The sequence below is a fragment of the Natrix helvetica genome (assembly GCF_964273705.1).
Source record: "Natrix helvetica genome assembly, chromosome: 10".
Classification (NCBI taxonomy): domain Eukaryota; kingdom Metazoa; phylum Chordata; class Lepidosauria; order Squamata; family Natricidae; genus Natrix; species Natrix helvetica.
Genome location: NC_138561.1, coordinates 23,319,682 through 23,335,852, shown reverse-complemented (window position 1 = coordinate 23,335,852; position 16,171 = coordinate 23,319,682). Strand labels below are relative to the sequence as shown.

At 53.5% G+C, this 16,171-nt stretch overlaps 1 protein-coding gene across 1 annotated transcript in view; it reads right to left on the bottom strand.

Annotated features, from left to right (window-relative positions):
• ZFHX3 (zinc finger homeobox 3) overlaps positions 1-16,171 on the bottom strand; it is a 74,590-nt gene that overhangs the window by 14,057 nt on the left and 44,362 nt on the right. The window contains exons 5-7 of the mRNA XM_081963664.1: positions 2,389-2,496; positions 1,135-1,265; positions 770-970 (exon numbers count right to left, since the gene is read on the bottom strand). Of these exons, the coding sequence (XP_081819790.1) occupies positions 770-970; positions 1,135-1,265; positions 2,389-2,496 (440 nt within the window). The remainder of the gene's footprint in view (positions 1-769; positions 971-1,134; positions 1,266-2,388; positions 2,497-16,171) is intronic.

Here is a 16,171-nt window from a genome sequence, read left to right as displayed (position 1 = left end):
TTTCAAGAGAGTCTCTCGTGTTAAGCAGGAGCCCTGTTCCCAGCAGCCAGGAGGGTGGACGTCTGCCACAACCTGAAGGGAAGGCCCAAGCGGTGTGGAGACACAGGCCCACTGCCGCCAGCTGCGCCTTCCCCATCTTGGGTAGCAGCAGCAGCAGCCTCCAAGTTCAGCCCCGGCCCTTTGCCCAGGGCCAAATTGCCTTGGCAATCCAGCAGTTGAGATCGCTGGCAGCGGACGAGGTGCTCTTCCCCAGTGGCCTGGGGGCAAGGACGTTCTCATGGAAAGGGGCCACCTCACCCGTTCTCTCCTTGGGCTCAGTTGTCGTCCACTGCTGGCAAGCACTGCAGCCCAAATGCCTCTCACCTCACGGAGGCAGCCCTGGGCGCCTTTCTCAGCCTGAGGTTCCTCTCAGGGAAGTAGGGACGAGAGGGGCATCCCTTGGAAAGAGCCCCATCAAGGTCAAGGTCCCCACCCCAAGGGGACAAGTTAGAGAAGCCCGTGGCCTATTTGCAGGTTGTTTGAGCAGGGGGGAAGGCGCCAAAAGGAGGCTGCAGAGAAGGTCGCGGTGGATCCTAGGCCTCCATGGCAGCTGGAGGAGGCCTCCCAGTTCCACAGCAGGCCAGCAGGGTCTTATGACCCCTCCAGGGCCTTTGGGCTGCCCAAGCTTCCCTTCCTTCTGCTTTCCCACAGCTCCTTCTCTTGAGGCCCGCCTGGATGCTTTGAACACGTCCTGCAGTGGAGGGACCCCAAAATCCCCCCAGGAACTAACCGTCAAGAGGAGCTTTTCCACACAGTCGGGAGACACGCTGTGCAGGTGGGTCAGGTGCAGCTTCAGGTGGAGCTTGTTGCTGAGCAGGTCCTGACAGAGGGGGCACCTGAGCATCGGCTGGATGGAGTGCTGGGTCACGACATGTACCCGCAGCCGGTTGACATCCGGATTGCTGTACTTGCAGTAGAGGCAGTGGTACACCTGGGGGCAAAAGAAAGCAGGTGCTCGCAGGGGTGGAAAGGTGGCCAGGTGACAGTACAGCCTGCCCCACCAGCCGATCGTCACACCTGGCCAACTTTCATTCCTGCTTTAGTGCAAGAGCAAGGTGAGGCTTCTTAGGTGCCAGGGCCACCCTGGCATCTCACCTGCTCTAGCTTCGCCTCATCCGATGGTGTGGGCCACCTGGGGACAGGGGACGCTGTGTGTCTTGAAAACGAAGTGTGCTTGGAGGACGGTGGGGGGTCTGCTGGCTCCTTCTCAGCCTGGGGACCTTGAGCTGCCAAAGAGATAAAAAGACCACTCTGTGAAAACGGGATCGGGTGGCCTTGGTGGGCAGGGGAAGAGGCTGCAGTAGCACACACACACACCCATCCCTGCCTTCCTCCCACTTCAGCCTCAGCCAGGGGGCCCCTGGGGGGCAGCTCGGTTTGCTGCCACCCGCAAGGTGACAGGGTAAGTAGTTGGGGCTGAAGCTGCTGCCAGCCTCCCCCTGCAGCTGGGCCTGAGGATCCTCTTCCTATGGCCAAAAGCCAGGAATCTCCCCATTCGAGCTCCTGCAAGGGACGCCTGTGCAGACAGAAGGATTCAGGCTGTGCCCATCCAATGAACCAGCACAGCCTCACCCACTGGGTGCCCGGGTCACTAGAAGGATCCCCCGCCTTCCCCGTCCTTCAACCAACCCCTTCTTTTCTGCCTCTGCCATGCTGGTGGTAGGGAGGGGGCTCAAAATTAAAAGAGAGAAGCAGGTGGCATTCCTAGACTCTCAGGGCTGCTCTAGGAATTCTTCTTCTCTTTACTGGCAGCAGGAAGGGTGGATTGAGGAGCAACCCCCGCTGGCCAGGAGGGGTTCACTTCAGCCCCAAGCAGTCCTGGCCCTGCACACTTATAAAGCCCCCACTAAGCCCAAGTCGTGCTCTCTGGGCCCCAGAGCTGTGTGTGTGTGAAACAAACTGGGCCAGAGCTTGCCAGGGGCTCTCTGCTGCTCTGCCGCCTTCTCTGGGCTTCCCACATCCCTGCTCAGTGCAATGCAGCAACACTCCCTCTTTGTGCCCAGTGGACGGCTTCCCCCTCTGCACTGTTGGGTCTCTCTGCTGGCCCACGGCTGGCTCTGAGTGGGTAAAACACCCGTGTGTGTGTGTGTGTGTGTGTGTGTGTGTGTGTGTGTGTGTGTATACAAGCTCCCTCTGAAGGGAGGGATACGTTCTCCCTCCTTCAGCTTCACACTAGCCGTTGGATGGACAGATAAAGCAGCGCTCAATTTCACCTGACACCCCACCGGAACCTGTTGGAAACCTGAGGGACAAGATGGGCGGAGGGCGGGAGGGACCCTCTGGCCGGTTGCAGGCGTACATGGAGCAGCAGGACCCAGCAAAGCCGAGGCCTCTGCCCACTCTGCTCACCTGCCCACGTGGCCTGGTCCTGGTCAGCCACGCTCTCCGCTTCTTTGGCTGCTTCATCAGGGTTCGTTGCCACCTCGCCGAGTCCTTCCACATCTCCAGTGAGCTCCTCTGGAGGGGACAAGAGAGCGAGAGGCAACCTGAGGCCTCCTGCAGCTGGCTCAGTCACCACTGCTCAGAGTCAGGGGAGGTCCTCCCAGAAGCCTCAGCCTTTCCCAACCTCTGGGGGCCCGGTGGTCAGCTTCCCATGCTCCCCAGCCCTCAAGAAATGAAAGCGCCTCTTAGGCAGAGAGAACCACTGAGGATTAAATCCCAGCCTTCTGCACCCCGCTCCTCCTGAAGCCCTGAAGCTCAGCCTCAGCAGGCAGGCCAACTACGTCTCCTGAGAGGGGAGGAGGGGAGGAGAAGCCCCTGGACTAAGAGGGAAGGAAAGACACACAATCAGCAAGAGAAAGAGGGAAGGTAGGACTTGTTTCTTGGCCACGAAACCAAGAAATCCCAGAAGTTTCTCGGACAGAGGCTCTAGGGAAAGTCAGCAGGACCTCAAAAGAAAAAGGAGGGGCGCGAAGCCCCAGGGGCTGCTTGGCCCAAAAGGGATTTTCTTCAGGGCCCTAGAAAGGGGAGGTGAAGTGGGACAGGGAGGAAGAAGGGCCCACCAGACGCAAAGCCAACAAGGCTCCCCTGGGAAGGAAAAGGGGGGAGGGGGCAGCCTTGAGCCCTTGGTCCCAAGGAATGGAAGCACCACCAGGGCCCCCTTCAGGGCAGAAGGGAGCCTCCTTGAAGCCGTCCAGCTGAAGCAACCCAGTGGGTGGGAAACAAGGAGGAGGAGGAGGAGGAGGAATTCCACGGGAAAGGCCGCAGCTGAAGGCTCCAGGAAATGATGACCCCCACCCTGATTCTGTTGCTCTGCAGAGATAGGTCAGCCCTGCTCAGCAGCCCTGCTCTTGGGCACTGGACCGCTCTCCTCCCATGGCAGATTCTGCAGCGAGAAGTACAATCCGGGAAGCCGAAGAGCCAACTCCTTCTCTCCCTTCCCTTCCCTTCCCTTCCCTGTGGAGGCAGGGGCAGGGGACGGATGGGCAAACTCCCCCCCTCCCCCCCAGCTTAATAAACGGAAGCCCCAGACCAGCCTTTCCGCCTCTGTGGTGGGAGAAACCCAGCTGGAGGGGGCTCCTGAGGCTCTGCAGCCCCTCATGGGCACCACCCGCTATCTGGGAGCAGAGGGCTGGCAGTCTGGGGCAGAGGAAATCAAGGAGAACTGCCACAGAGGCTGGAGGTTTATCCTCAACAAGATGAAGCAAAGCAGATCATTAGGATGCTTAAAAACCATGAAACCATGGCCGAGAATGCCAATTAAACGTGGGGGGAGAGGGGGGGGAGGAATTCTTCATAAACTGGACCCTCCCTGACAGTTCTCTTCTCCGTGCCCGCATTGGACCGGCTGCCCCCATCAGGACTCAGCCGTGTCAGCAGCCGCAAAGCTGAGTGCTCCAGGAGAGGAGACGGGGGAGCCTGCAGGGACCCAGCCAGGCAAAAGGCCTGCTTTGGAGCCTTCTCCAGGTGGCACCTTAGGCCTTCATGGCAGCAGAGGTATTTGGGAAGTGCAGAACAGAGTAAAGCATCTGGAAGAGGCAACTGGGGCCAAGAAGTCTTCTAATCCCCCTAAGCGGGGATTCTTACATTCCACCCAGGGCTCTCTGTACTCCAGGGTGCCGCCCTCAGGGCCTCAACGAATATGGGGAGACTGGCATCAAAGCATCGGTACTAGAACCCCTCTTTGCTTTTGGGCAGGCTGGCTGGCTGGCTGGCTACCTGAGGAGTTTTCAATGCGATTGAATTACTGGAGACAAATCCTCCCTCTCAAGCCAGGGCACCGCCAGGCCCTAAACAAGCACACAGAGTGGACTCTGTATTCCCACGCAGGAAAACCTTTTTTCCATCTCCTGCCCTTCATGCCGGCAGACATCCAGGTTTTAGGCAGCAGAGCCAAGCCTCCCTCCCTCCCACCCAGCGTCTCTCTCTGGGATTCAGGCCTCCTAGATGTTGGCTTAACAAAAGGACAGTCCTTACCAACACGGCCAGGCTGGCCTGGCTGGGGAAGGCAGAAGGCGGGAAGAGGAAAGTGGGGCACTGCGCTGCCTCCCCCCCCTCTCCCCCCCCCCTCGGCATCCCATTCCAGGAGATTCAGCAGCCGAGAAACATGAGCTGTCACAAACCACAATCAAATTGGGTCTGAAATATTTAGCAGTGGCTTGGAAAATGCAATGGTGCAGCTCTGACAGGCGAGATGGGTACAGACACCATTTTCCATTATAATGGAAATATCCAGCCTGCTCTGAATATGTATAACCCAGAAAAATGTATCGATTTTTCTTTCAGCATTAAAAAAAATTGAAATACCCCGCAGCTGTCAAAAGCCTTTTGTTAAAAGCTCATCTTCCTGGAATGAGGTTTACCAGAAACAAGTTTTAATTGTGCACAGGCTGCTTCTTCGAAACACAGCACCTTCTCCCATCCCGCCTCACCAGAAACAACCCTCCCTCCCTCGGCCAGTGGAAGGGGCAGAGGCAGCCACAGGGGGAAGCTGGGAGCTGGCTGGCCGAGCTCAGGAGATCCAAACCTTCCCAATCCTCTGGGCCACCTGGCGTGTGCCAAGACAGGGGAACAATGCCACAGAAGGGCCAGGCGAGCGCGATGGCCACCGTTTCCCATCCACCTGCGGAAGGCCTGGAGGAAAAAATGGGGAGCACGAACTCGCAGGAGGAGAGGGAGACTTCCGCCTTTTCTCCCGAGATGCAAGGACCTAAGAAAGGCCTTCAATTAAGCAGAGGAATTCTTGGTTGCTGCACAAGACAGGCGGAGGAGCCGTCTCCCCCCCCTCCTTCTTTGGAGATGTGATATTTTGCACTCGAGCCCCAGCCTCCCTCGGGGCCTCAAGCAAAGGATTATTTCTACCTCTCTCTTCTTTCTCCTCTCCAAACTGGCCAGACTGACTCCCGTATGTGGCATCTGCACCTGCAGCAACCCGTTCCTTTCTTTTCTTCCCCCACCCCCATCTTCTCCCCCTCTCCCCCTCACTTCCCTGGGTTTTTCAGGTCAGGCTCTAGTATCAGGGGAGGAGGAAGAACGCCCTGAACCAGCACCGTGGCTCCCTGCCCTCTGGAATGCCACCAAAGCACCTTCTGATGGCCGACCGACAGAAATCTTTCATCCCTAACAGAGAGCCCAAGGCATTTTTTCCTGGAAGACTCCAAAAGCCCCACAAGGGCTGGATAGCCAACAACAAGCAGCACCCCAAAAGGGAGGCTGTCACTAAGAGGAAGCCCTTCTTAGGGGCCCCTAGAGGTGGCCTCAGCAAACCCTTCCTCCCAGCTCTTGCTGGTCGAGCAGACTCAGCCTGGGTTAAGGGTTAGGACCCAGTGCTGATTCTGTTGTAGGAGTGGATCTAGGCTGGATCCAAACAACCTAGGCTGACTCCTGTGGCACCAACTGACTATTCCAGGTAACTCTTCAAAGTCAGTCCCACAAACATATATATAATACAATGTCCAGCCACAACATCACCAGCGCATCAATAAGAGCAAGCAGAACGTCACTTTCCCAAAACTGGCCTAGCCGTGGCCTTCACTGGCTGTGCAGGCAGGAGTCGTGAACTTCAAGCCAGCCATACCCACGGGAGCATGGAAATAGGCCATCTTTGGGTTCAGTTGGGTTCAAATGGATTAACTGTTTAGGCACTAGGATATTAGCAGTTAAAATTATGTCATTCTGGCAAATTATGGCATTTTCCTTTTTCACACCAAGTATTCTCTGAGTTGGCATAGAACAAGAAGCTCCGTGGAATGGAAAAGGAAGGTTTATGAGAGACCATTTCCATTCATTCCATGGCAGCCCATCCAGAAGAGCCAGAGCCAGAAAACATTAGCAGCTCTTGGGCAAATGACAAAACAATTGGGCCCAAACCTTGGGAGGGAGGCAGAGAAGGGACATTTGGGAAAGACCTCGATCCAACTTATCTATGGAATAGAGGCCAGCCGGCCTCTTCCCTTGCCTTCCCGACATCCCACGAGCAGGATTTTCACTCTGACGGGCTGCAGCGTTCCTGGGCCATCAGGAGCAGAATCAAAAAAGAACGGGGGCAACCGGAAGGTGCCAGGACAGCTTTCTTTAGCCGCTTTCTCTACCGGCCAGTGGCTCTTAGGTTTCCCATGGGAAACTCCATGGGAAAGGCCAACCCACTTCTTCAAAGCCAGAAGGGATGTGCTCCCCTTGCTTCTGTTTGGAGACGGATTCCTTCAGCACATTTCAACTTCAATGACTGTGGTGACTTTTTAAAAGAAAAAAGAAATGTGCTCACAGGTACACAGGAGGAAGCCACACGCCGATTTTTTTCTCTTCAGCTAAAACCTGTCAAAGTCCCCGACTGACTCTGGAGAGCACCGCCAGCCTCCGCAGCTCAGCTCTTCTAAGGCAAGCCAGGCTGTGGGGAGGCCCCCCAGGGCTTCTCTGCCGGGGACCCTTCTTCGGCTCCTCTCCCTGGAATGCTGTGTCAGGCTCCAGAAGGACCTGCACTTCTCCTGCCAACCCGCTCTAGCAGCCCCACGACTAAAAGGAAGCAATCAGGCGCACACAGGCGAGGCTCCTGATGGGGCAGGTGTTGAGAAGGGGGGGGCCCATCTAGCACGCAATCCCCATTGCATCTTCTTTAAATGGGCTCCAGCCAGGGGGCGGCCAACTCACAGCCTTCCTTGTGCAGGGAGTGTCTTTGGAAGGCTGTCGGAACTGGAGCCACCCGTTTGATGCTGTCCACCTCCGCCTCCGCTGCTCCTCACACCAAGATGTGCAGATGGAGACGGGGGAAGGCATTTCCATCACAGCCTGTATGGAGTCCCTATTGATCTAACACATGCAGTGTCTTCAAAATTGTTTATAATCAATATGCAAATCACTCCTAGCATCGATCTAGTATTAATTTTCAATTAGAGAATCCACAAGGGGTCTCCCAAGGTCAATACCTAACAGTGAAAAGGAAGTGCCAGAGTGAAGTATCGGTGTTGGTACTCAGAGACCCTTTGGCAGCTTCCCCCGGGCTCTCTTCTGCGGTCTCCACTTCCCCCTGGACAGAGCCCTAGAAGCAGCCACCGAATGGCTTCCTCCTCTTTCATCTTCTGCCACTTCAGCCTCTTATTTCTGACAAAGGCAAATGGCCCTGCTCACACCTGTCCATTCTTAGAGCGGACATTTTATTTGCTATACCTGAACCCAAAGATTGGAGGGTTTTCTATCTATTTTGACCCATTGACCCCATGGAAACGATCAGCTTAGGATACCAAAATATCAGGAAACCCAGTGATGGGAAGTGGTAAGCTGTCCTCGTGGTAGTGCCAAAGCAGAAGGCGAGGCCCTTCTCGGTTCAAAGAAAGCATAAATCAATGTGTGATAATGACCCCTTCTCAATTCGTGGCTTAAGCAGCTCAGACACCTTACATTGGAGCACAGTGTAAACCACTAAAGCTTCAATAAAGTCTTTAAAACTCACTATAAATGAAATTGTATCAGTATGCCTATAAAATATAAGCCGGTTTCCCAGTATCTTCTCAAGTTACACAACTAAGATTGTGCTGTTATAAAATTAATTAGAAGAAGCTTTACAGCACCTCACTGGTAGCTGGATGATGCTATAAGAAGACAGCGGTTCTCAATCGGGGGTCCTCAGACCGCCAAGGGGCTGCAATGTCATCCCAGGGGGTCTGCAAAGGCTTGCAGAAATGTTGTGATTTAAGTCTTGGGGGGGGGGGTGTCCATGGCCACGAAAGGTATTTAAGGGGGAGTCTCCGGGGTGAAGAAAAGGTTGAGAACCTGTAACAAGAGGCTCTAAGTCCCAAACGAGGAAACCACCATAAAGTGGCCTTTCTCTTCTTGCATGGACCCCCCTAAGATTCTTTGGTAGAATGACCAGTGCATATAAGGGTCCTCAAGGCAGGACATTTGCCAAATGTTATAACAGCAGAATATTTTCCTCTCAATAAATCTGGTTAAAGGTGAATCGGAGAAATTTATTTTTTTGTTCCAATAGAAGAAAACGTTTATAGTCTGGCGTCGAACCGTGGAATCCTTGATGCTCTCTGAGCCAGGTTGTTTGCTTTCAGACGTTTCATTACCTGACTAGGTAATATCATCAGTGCACTGGCAATACTACCCAGTTGGACAATTGAGTCATCTACAAGAAAACAGCTGAGCTCAGAAAGCACCAAGGACTCCACAATTCTTTTCGATTTTAAGCGGCTGCCGAGAGCCATGGGCTAAGGGGTAGAGAAGGCGGAGTGCAAATGGCCTTAAGTGCATTAGATGTTAGCACCGAGTGGGAAGTGCGGGGGAGTTTTAAGGCAATGTCGTCCTGCATACCGAAGACTGAGGGAGCTTGGGCCCTCAGGCGCTTGCTCTCTTGAACGGCCTGTTAACAGCCTCCGCTTCTCCTTGTTCTGCGTTTGGCCAACCTGATCCTGATGAAGGTTCCACTAATACTGAAGGGCCAGGAGGGGGCGGCCTCAGGGCGAAAGTCAAGTTGACTTTCCCACAGCACCTTTGGGGCCTTTTGCTGCAGTAGCCACTTTCCCTGGGTAAGCAGGGGAAAGGCGCCTTCTCCCAGCAGGCCTTCCACTCCGTCTTCTGCAACTTGCCAGTCCTCGTTCATACGACATGGGCGTACAGCAAAAGCCCTGAGCGGCTTTTGCCATGGACCACTGCCTAATTGGTTCAGCTAATTGGTCTACGGATAATGTTAATTACCATGTTTCTCATTAATGGATGAAATCTTTATTGGTTTCATTGATTAGCAGGACTCGTTAGCTAGCTTAACCAATGGCAGATGTAACAAGTTCTCTTATTGGCATATCAATTAGCATAATCAATTCCTGGCCAGCGGCTGCCATTCACTCTCCTGCTTGTTAGGAGCTGAAGCCAGAACCAAGCCGTGCTTTTCCAAGGGAGCCTCCGTCCCAGACGCCTGATGCAAATCCCCGGGTGGAGCTCCTTCCTCGGTGGAGAACAAGGGGCCCTTTTGCACGGAAGGGTGAGAGGCAACGGCCCACAGCATCCTCTCTGGCTAAGGGACCGGATTTCCTTCCTGCTGCTCAGGATGCCCTGAAATGCCACCCTTGCTGGTACCTGGTTTCGCATGTGCCCTGTGTGCCTCCCCGCAGATGGGCCAGGCCGAGAGGGGAGAACCGGAAGCCTTGCAAGCAAAGGGAATCGGGGAAGGCCAGCAGTCATCCTGCTGCTCTAAGCTCCCCCTCCGTCCTCCAGCAGGACCGGAATCCTCAACCGCTCCCCCACACCCCCCCCCCCCGGTAAGGCAGCCATATCTTCCTGAAGGCAATTCACAACACAGGGAGGGCAGCCTCTGGTCCTCCTCATATCCCAAAAGCAGTTTCTAAGCTAATTATCCCGATTCCATCCTCGTGCCAGCTTTAATGACCTTTCTCTCTGCCCAGAGCCTGTGACTGAGGAAGCTACCTTTGGAGCACAGTAATTACCGCTTTCCCTTTCAAACTTCTAACTGGAGATCAATGCTGCATTTTAAGACTCATTGATTTACAATTAGCCTAGCTTTCCTACTAAAGTGTTCTCAAGCAGAGTTTACTTTTATTTTATTCTGAAATCTCTGGGATCTGCTTCTTGGATTTCACATTCTCTTGAGACACATGCGGGAGACTCAAAAAAGAAGAAAGGCATCTAAGTTAGAGAAGGGAGACAAGGCACCTGGGCCACACTAAGGGCTAGTGGAGAAAAAGGGAGCCAGCAGAGGAGAAAACAGGAGAATCCGAGCATCCCAGGCCAAGCCAAGAGGCCCACCTAATTGACCCAAGGAACTCCAAGCTCTCCCCTCCTCCGCCTGCCTCGCTAGCTGCATCCAGGGAGGGAGGCCGGCTGCCTTTTGCAAAGCACAGCAGCAGCAGCAGCAGCAGCAGCAGCAGCTAAAAATAGTAGGGAAGGTTGGGCTGTGAGCAGCCAGCAGCCCCTGCACGCGTGGAAGCCTACCAAGGGAGCAGGAAGTCAGCAGAGCAATTAAGCCTTTGATGCCAATGGCTTCTCTGGCACAAAAGGAGCAGCAGAGAGATGGGTCCTCTTTTCTTCTCCCCAGCTGTGCAGATGGGCTAAGGGCGAGGGGCTGAGACCCCAATCCTTGACTGCAGCAAATGCAACGTTCTGCAAAGGAGAGGGGAATTAGCTACAAAAAGACCAACCAAATCTCCTGCACTTGGGCAGCCCTCGTTACATTCAGGGGAGGGCCATTTCGCTATCAGGGGCGCCCAAAATGTTCCCAAGTTCAAAAAATAAGCTTTGTTTGCATCTCCCAATAATCCTGCCAGACACTGCGGTGAACTTCGCACCTGCTTCCTTTTCTCATCACTTGGCTCAACTTTCTTCCCCTTCTGCCCCTTTCATGGAAAACCAACCAACCTCGCTTTAAAAGTATGGAATTAATACCCAGCATCATCTGAACAAGGTCTCTGGGCCCAGAATCCGAGTCTTCTTAACGTTCTGTGTTGGTTCCAGTGCAAACCATTAAAGGGTGCCTACGCAATGCATTCCTCTGCATTCCTTTCACACATTCCCCCCCCCCCCATCTCTCCTTCCCTCCCTCTCTAATGGACTCCTTTCACAGTGCAATGTTTTCTCTTACTAACAGGAACCCATGAATTATATATTCTCAAAATATACGCTATCTGAAATATTGCACAAAATTGCATAATTTAGTATTAATTGGATTAATGCAACCACTTAGCAAACTTTGGCAGGAGCATATCTCTGATATGTGGGGAGTTGTCCGCCCCCCCCGCCCCCCGTTACATCTGGAGTACCGGGGCAGCAGGAATACCAAGAAAGCCCAGGAGTCAAGAAGCTTCTTCATTGACGACTGAATGACAAATCTCAAAACAAGAGAAGAAAGTCCACGGAAAACAGCCAAGAAGAGTTTGCTGGGGCTTATCTATGGCAGAGTTCTGTTTGCTTTGGAAACTGAACCCTGCCAGGAATAGGCAGCCCTGGATTGCCCAGTGCAATGCAGGGGAAACAAGCTTGCTGCAAAGGCAACACCACCCACATCCACACACCAGTTTTCACCATAGTCCTGTGGAGCAGCAGTCCCCAACCTTTCTGGCTTTGCGCACCAGAGGGGAGTGGAGGGGAGAGGGGATGGTCCAGCACAAGCAGCGGGCAAGCGGCCTGGTACTGGGCCACGGCCTGCGGGTTGGGCACTCCTGCTGTAGAGCATATGAGAAAAGGACAGCCTTGGGCCCTTGTCAATCCTTGGACGCAGTCATTTCTGGCAGCTGTGGAGAAGCTGAGCTTCTCTTGGTAGCAGTGAACTTCTACCCTTAAGACCATGGAAGAGGTGCTCATGGCCACATCAGTGGAGGACCATCTGTCGACACAGGCGGTGGCAGCCCGCCCCCTTCCCCAAGCCCTTTCTGGAAGAGAAGCCCACTGCTCCTCCTGTACTCTGCCTGTCATGTTCTTAAGAAAAAGGGCCCACTGCCCTGCCCTGCTCTTTAGGAGGGGCCACAGCCCCCTTGAGCCAAGCTGCACAGCCACAAGGGACATACTTGGGCCACACAGGGAATATTCCCCTCCCCCAAGAGGTGAGGGGAGGGGTCCTTTTGGAAATGTGTAACCGTATCCCATCTTTTTAACCTTGAATTTTATCTACCTTGCCTTCTAATATTTATATATAGTTTTTAATGTTTTATATTGTACACTGTCCAAAGTCATTTTGTGAGGGAGATGGGCTGTTTTCTAAATTTGAGATATAAATAAATATTATCCAACATGTTCCTGATGACCCCCAATGAGCCTGTATGAGCAGACTTGTCCAACCCGGGAGCCCTGGATAGCTTGTCGTACGGCTCTACAAAATCCCCCCAAAATATTTAAAAATAAAGGAAGTGTGTTATTTATACACATTAACTATCTTATATATTCAATATGAGGCCCAAGACAATTCCTCTTCCCTCATTGTGGCTAGTGCAGGCCGAAGGTTTGGGCCGCCGTGCTCCAGGGCCCGGCTCAGCTAAGCCAAGCCGGCCGAGAGGCTCCCCCCCTACCCCCCCTCCTCCTCCTCTCAGGGCCTCCCTGTCCCTAACAAGGCCAACAAACCCGCCGTCTGGGAGAGAACGGCTGGTCCTTCCCTGCTGGGAAACGCAGCCGCCTCTCTCCTCAGGGTCCGTCTTCTGTAGCCCTTTCTAGGCTAAGCGCGCCAGGGCGGTTTGCCTGAGGTGAACAAGAAGGGTTAACGCGAGAGGCACTTCATCGCAAGGGTAACTCAAGCAACACTGATGTGAATCAATGTTCCTTTTGTGAATGCATTACTTGGCAGAAACTGGCTTTTTGTATCCCCCTTAAACGAAGCCGGCAACACACACAAAAAGAGTGGGGGGTGGATGTCCTTCAAACAAAAGGATGAGGTGAAAATAAAGAGAGACTCGCCTGCACTTTATTCTCTTCCATAGAAGCAAATGCATTTGGTGCTTTTTATACATTAATCAATCAATATCACTGACTGTACATCAGCAGGGCAGCCAAGTTATGAATGACCTTTCTGGCAAAGAGGACATTTTTAATGCTCACAAAATTGCTCAGAGATTTGCAACTTTCTGAAGTTCTGCCTGCATGGCTGCACCTTAAAAGTGACACTTTTAGCAGAAGCTGCGGGCTTGCGTAAACCAAAGAAGGGGTCACTGGGCGTGTGCCTGTGTGCACAGCCCCCAAGCCTCCCTTCTTCTGACTAGCCAAGGGGATTCCCAACTCTAGGGAGGCCTGGCCTTAGGGCAGCAGTCTCCCCCCCTCTCCCCGTAGGAAACCCACCGAAGGCAGCTCCTTGAAGGTAACCAACCGATCAGCTCCCTTGGCTGGGCTGCAGCCAGAACAACCTCCAAGGGGGTCGCCTGGTCCCTACTTTATATTTAAAGATATGAAAAAGTTATTCATACTTTTCATTTAAACATTATCAGTTTTCCCTGGAAATATTTCAGTATTCCAAACTGACTTCGTTTAATGTAATAAATTTGACTAAATAGTAAAGTAGACTTAGCTTATAACCCTAAAAAGGCATTTAGAAATAAGACTCTGAGCATGAGGCATTTTTTTTAGGTCCAAACCCTTTTCTTGCCATCCAGATTCATTTACAATCAACAGACCTGGAGAGAAAGTAAAATGTGCTACGCAGGGATCCTTGGGGTGGGGGTGGGGGGGTACTTGATGTGCACAAACCCCATTTGTGTGTGGGGTGAGGGGTGGGGTGGGGTGGGGGGCAGCTGGAGATGAAGGGAGGTTGAGCAGCAGCAGCAGCAGCAGCAGCCATGACTGCCCCCTTCGTTCCCTTAGGGAAAGGGAAGAGGGACAGAAGAGACTGGAGGCACTTGACAGAGATGGAACTCTTTCATTCATGACTGACTAATTTTAGGGAAACAAAATGGTTTTTGAATAGAACGATAGAAATGCTCCCCATCTCCCCTCTCTTGAGGAGGTCCCTCCCTAGCTGACGTGTTGCCTAGAAAACCATGGGAGGTGTCGTCGTCCGTCCCTCCCCCCCGGCCTCATCTTCTCCCATTACCCCTTGACAGCTGAGAGGGAAGCCAACCCACCCCAACAAGTGGGAGCCTCCTTCTTTAGGTGCAGCACACAAAGGCCCCGATCCCCCCCGTAGGCAGGAATTAAGGAGGCTCATAGATGAACTGGCAGAAACTGACGTCACCCCAAATGCCTTGTTCTTCCATTGTATGTCTTTCTTGTATTTCTGATGCCCACCATTTCATGGTTTGAGGCGTCTTTCTGGGTTTTGGGGGTCATTTGCCTAGTTTTGACTCACTTCAAGCAGCCCGAGAAGTTAGTAATCCTTGCATCCTGGGAACCCCACCGGCCTTCTTCCTTTCTGAGGACCTGCCTGCCGTCCATCGGCCTCCTGCTCTTCCCTGAAGGCCCCGGCAGGGCAGCCATTTTGAGAAGGGCGGACAGTATTTAAAACCGAGCCACCTACGGCAATTATGCGCACCTTCACAGGTAGGATGCCTGCTTCAGTCTTGCCTCGCAGCAAAGAGGAGGAGTCCACTACTCCACTGTTACTCTCCCCCTCCCCCACCCCCAAGGCTACCATCTCTGTGGTCTCTCAGGCATCGTTAGAGCAGGCAGGAGGGCTGAGCGCTGGATGGGGGCCCTTCCCCCCCACTCCTGTCCCTCTCAGGCCCAGCCCAACAGGGGGGGCAGCCCATGAACTGCGTGGCTGTGGCCAGCAGGGGGACCCACCCACCCACCGCCCTGTTTCCTAGCCCCGAAATTGGGCAGCCAGCTTTTCCATCTGGGTGGCAGATACAGTTCTGGGGCAAGTCGACAGCTCCAGCTTCCCCTCTCACTGCTTAATGGGCGACAGGAGCTGCTGAGGACAAGCATGGGGAGGGGCAAGCCAGGGCCACTGCCTCTGCCTCCCCCTCCCCCCTCCCTGCTCCACCAGCTCCTTCTCTGGACCTGGGGCCCCGTGGTGGCTGCCCCGTGGCAGAGCCTCCTTGCTCCTTCTGCTCAGCCTGTGCCTCCTTCCCTGGACAGGGTGGCCTGGCTGCTCAGAGGGACACCCTTGCACAGCCAGGCGCTGGGCCCAGCTCCCAACTGACGCAAGGCAAGGGAAGCCTCGGAGGGGCGGGGGCCGGACCTGGGGCTCTCAGGCCGGCATGGATGGGCCAGAGGGGGAAGAGACAGAGAGGAGGGGAGGGGAGGAAGGGCCTTTTTGACATACACTTGTGCGTGTATCCAGCCAACCAACCAGTCAAAAAAACTGAGGGAGCTCACCCGGGGATGTCCACATCCTCAGCCCTGGCCTTTCCTGGCTTCCCTGGGAAAGTCTGTGGACACCCGGACTCAGGCCAAGGCCAATCGGGGGGCTGGGGTGGGGTGGGGGGTGGGGGAGAAGGTCCCGGAAGGAAGAGCAGCCCTCCTGCTCCTCCTGGTAGGCAAGGCCGGAAGTGGCCTCGGTGAAGACTCCTACAGGGAAACCCAGGTTGCTACCCCTGGAGTTGAGTCCTAACAGGAGGTGAACGTAGTGCTCAGTCTTCCAATGTCTCAGGGGCTGCCCCAAAGAAGAGGGAGTCAAACTATCCTCCAAGGCACCTGAGGGCAGGACAAGAAGCAACGGGTGGAAACTAATCAAGGAGAGAAGCAACCTAGAACTGAGGAGAAACTTCCTGAGAGTGAGGGCAATTCATCAGTGGAACAGAAGTTCCCTCCAGAGGTTGTGGGTATTTCATCACTGGAGGTTTTTAAGAAGGGGTTCAACAACCATTGGTCTGAAATGGTTTAGGGTTTGCTGCTTGAGCCAGGAGGTTGGACTAGAAGACCTCCAAGGTCCCTCCCAACTCTGCTATTTTGTGGTTCTGTAAATACTGCTTAGCAGGTTCAAAATGGAAAGAAAACACCTCAAAATATGGAACAGTGTCAAATAATGACGTATCTACCCACCATCTTTTGGGATGTTTATATGATCACAGAAAATAAATAAAAAAATAGCAGGCTTTCTAACATGTGCTGCAACATGTTTGGCTTTTCAACTACCAACATGGCATTAACTACATTCAAAAGTAACATCACCAAAAATATTATTTCTACACATCCATTAATATATGAAACAAGAAAGGGGGGATTATCACCTTTGCTTGCCCGCTGCCTGGACCATTTGCTAAGCATTCCATTTGTTCTCATGCATATTTTACTTCCATCATATACCATTCTTACCACATTC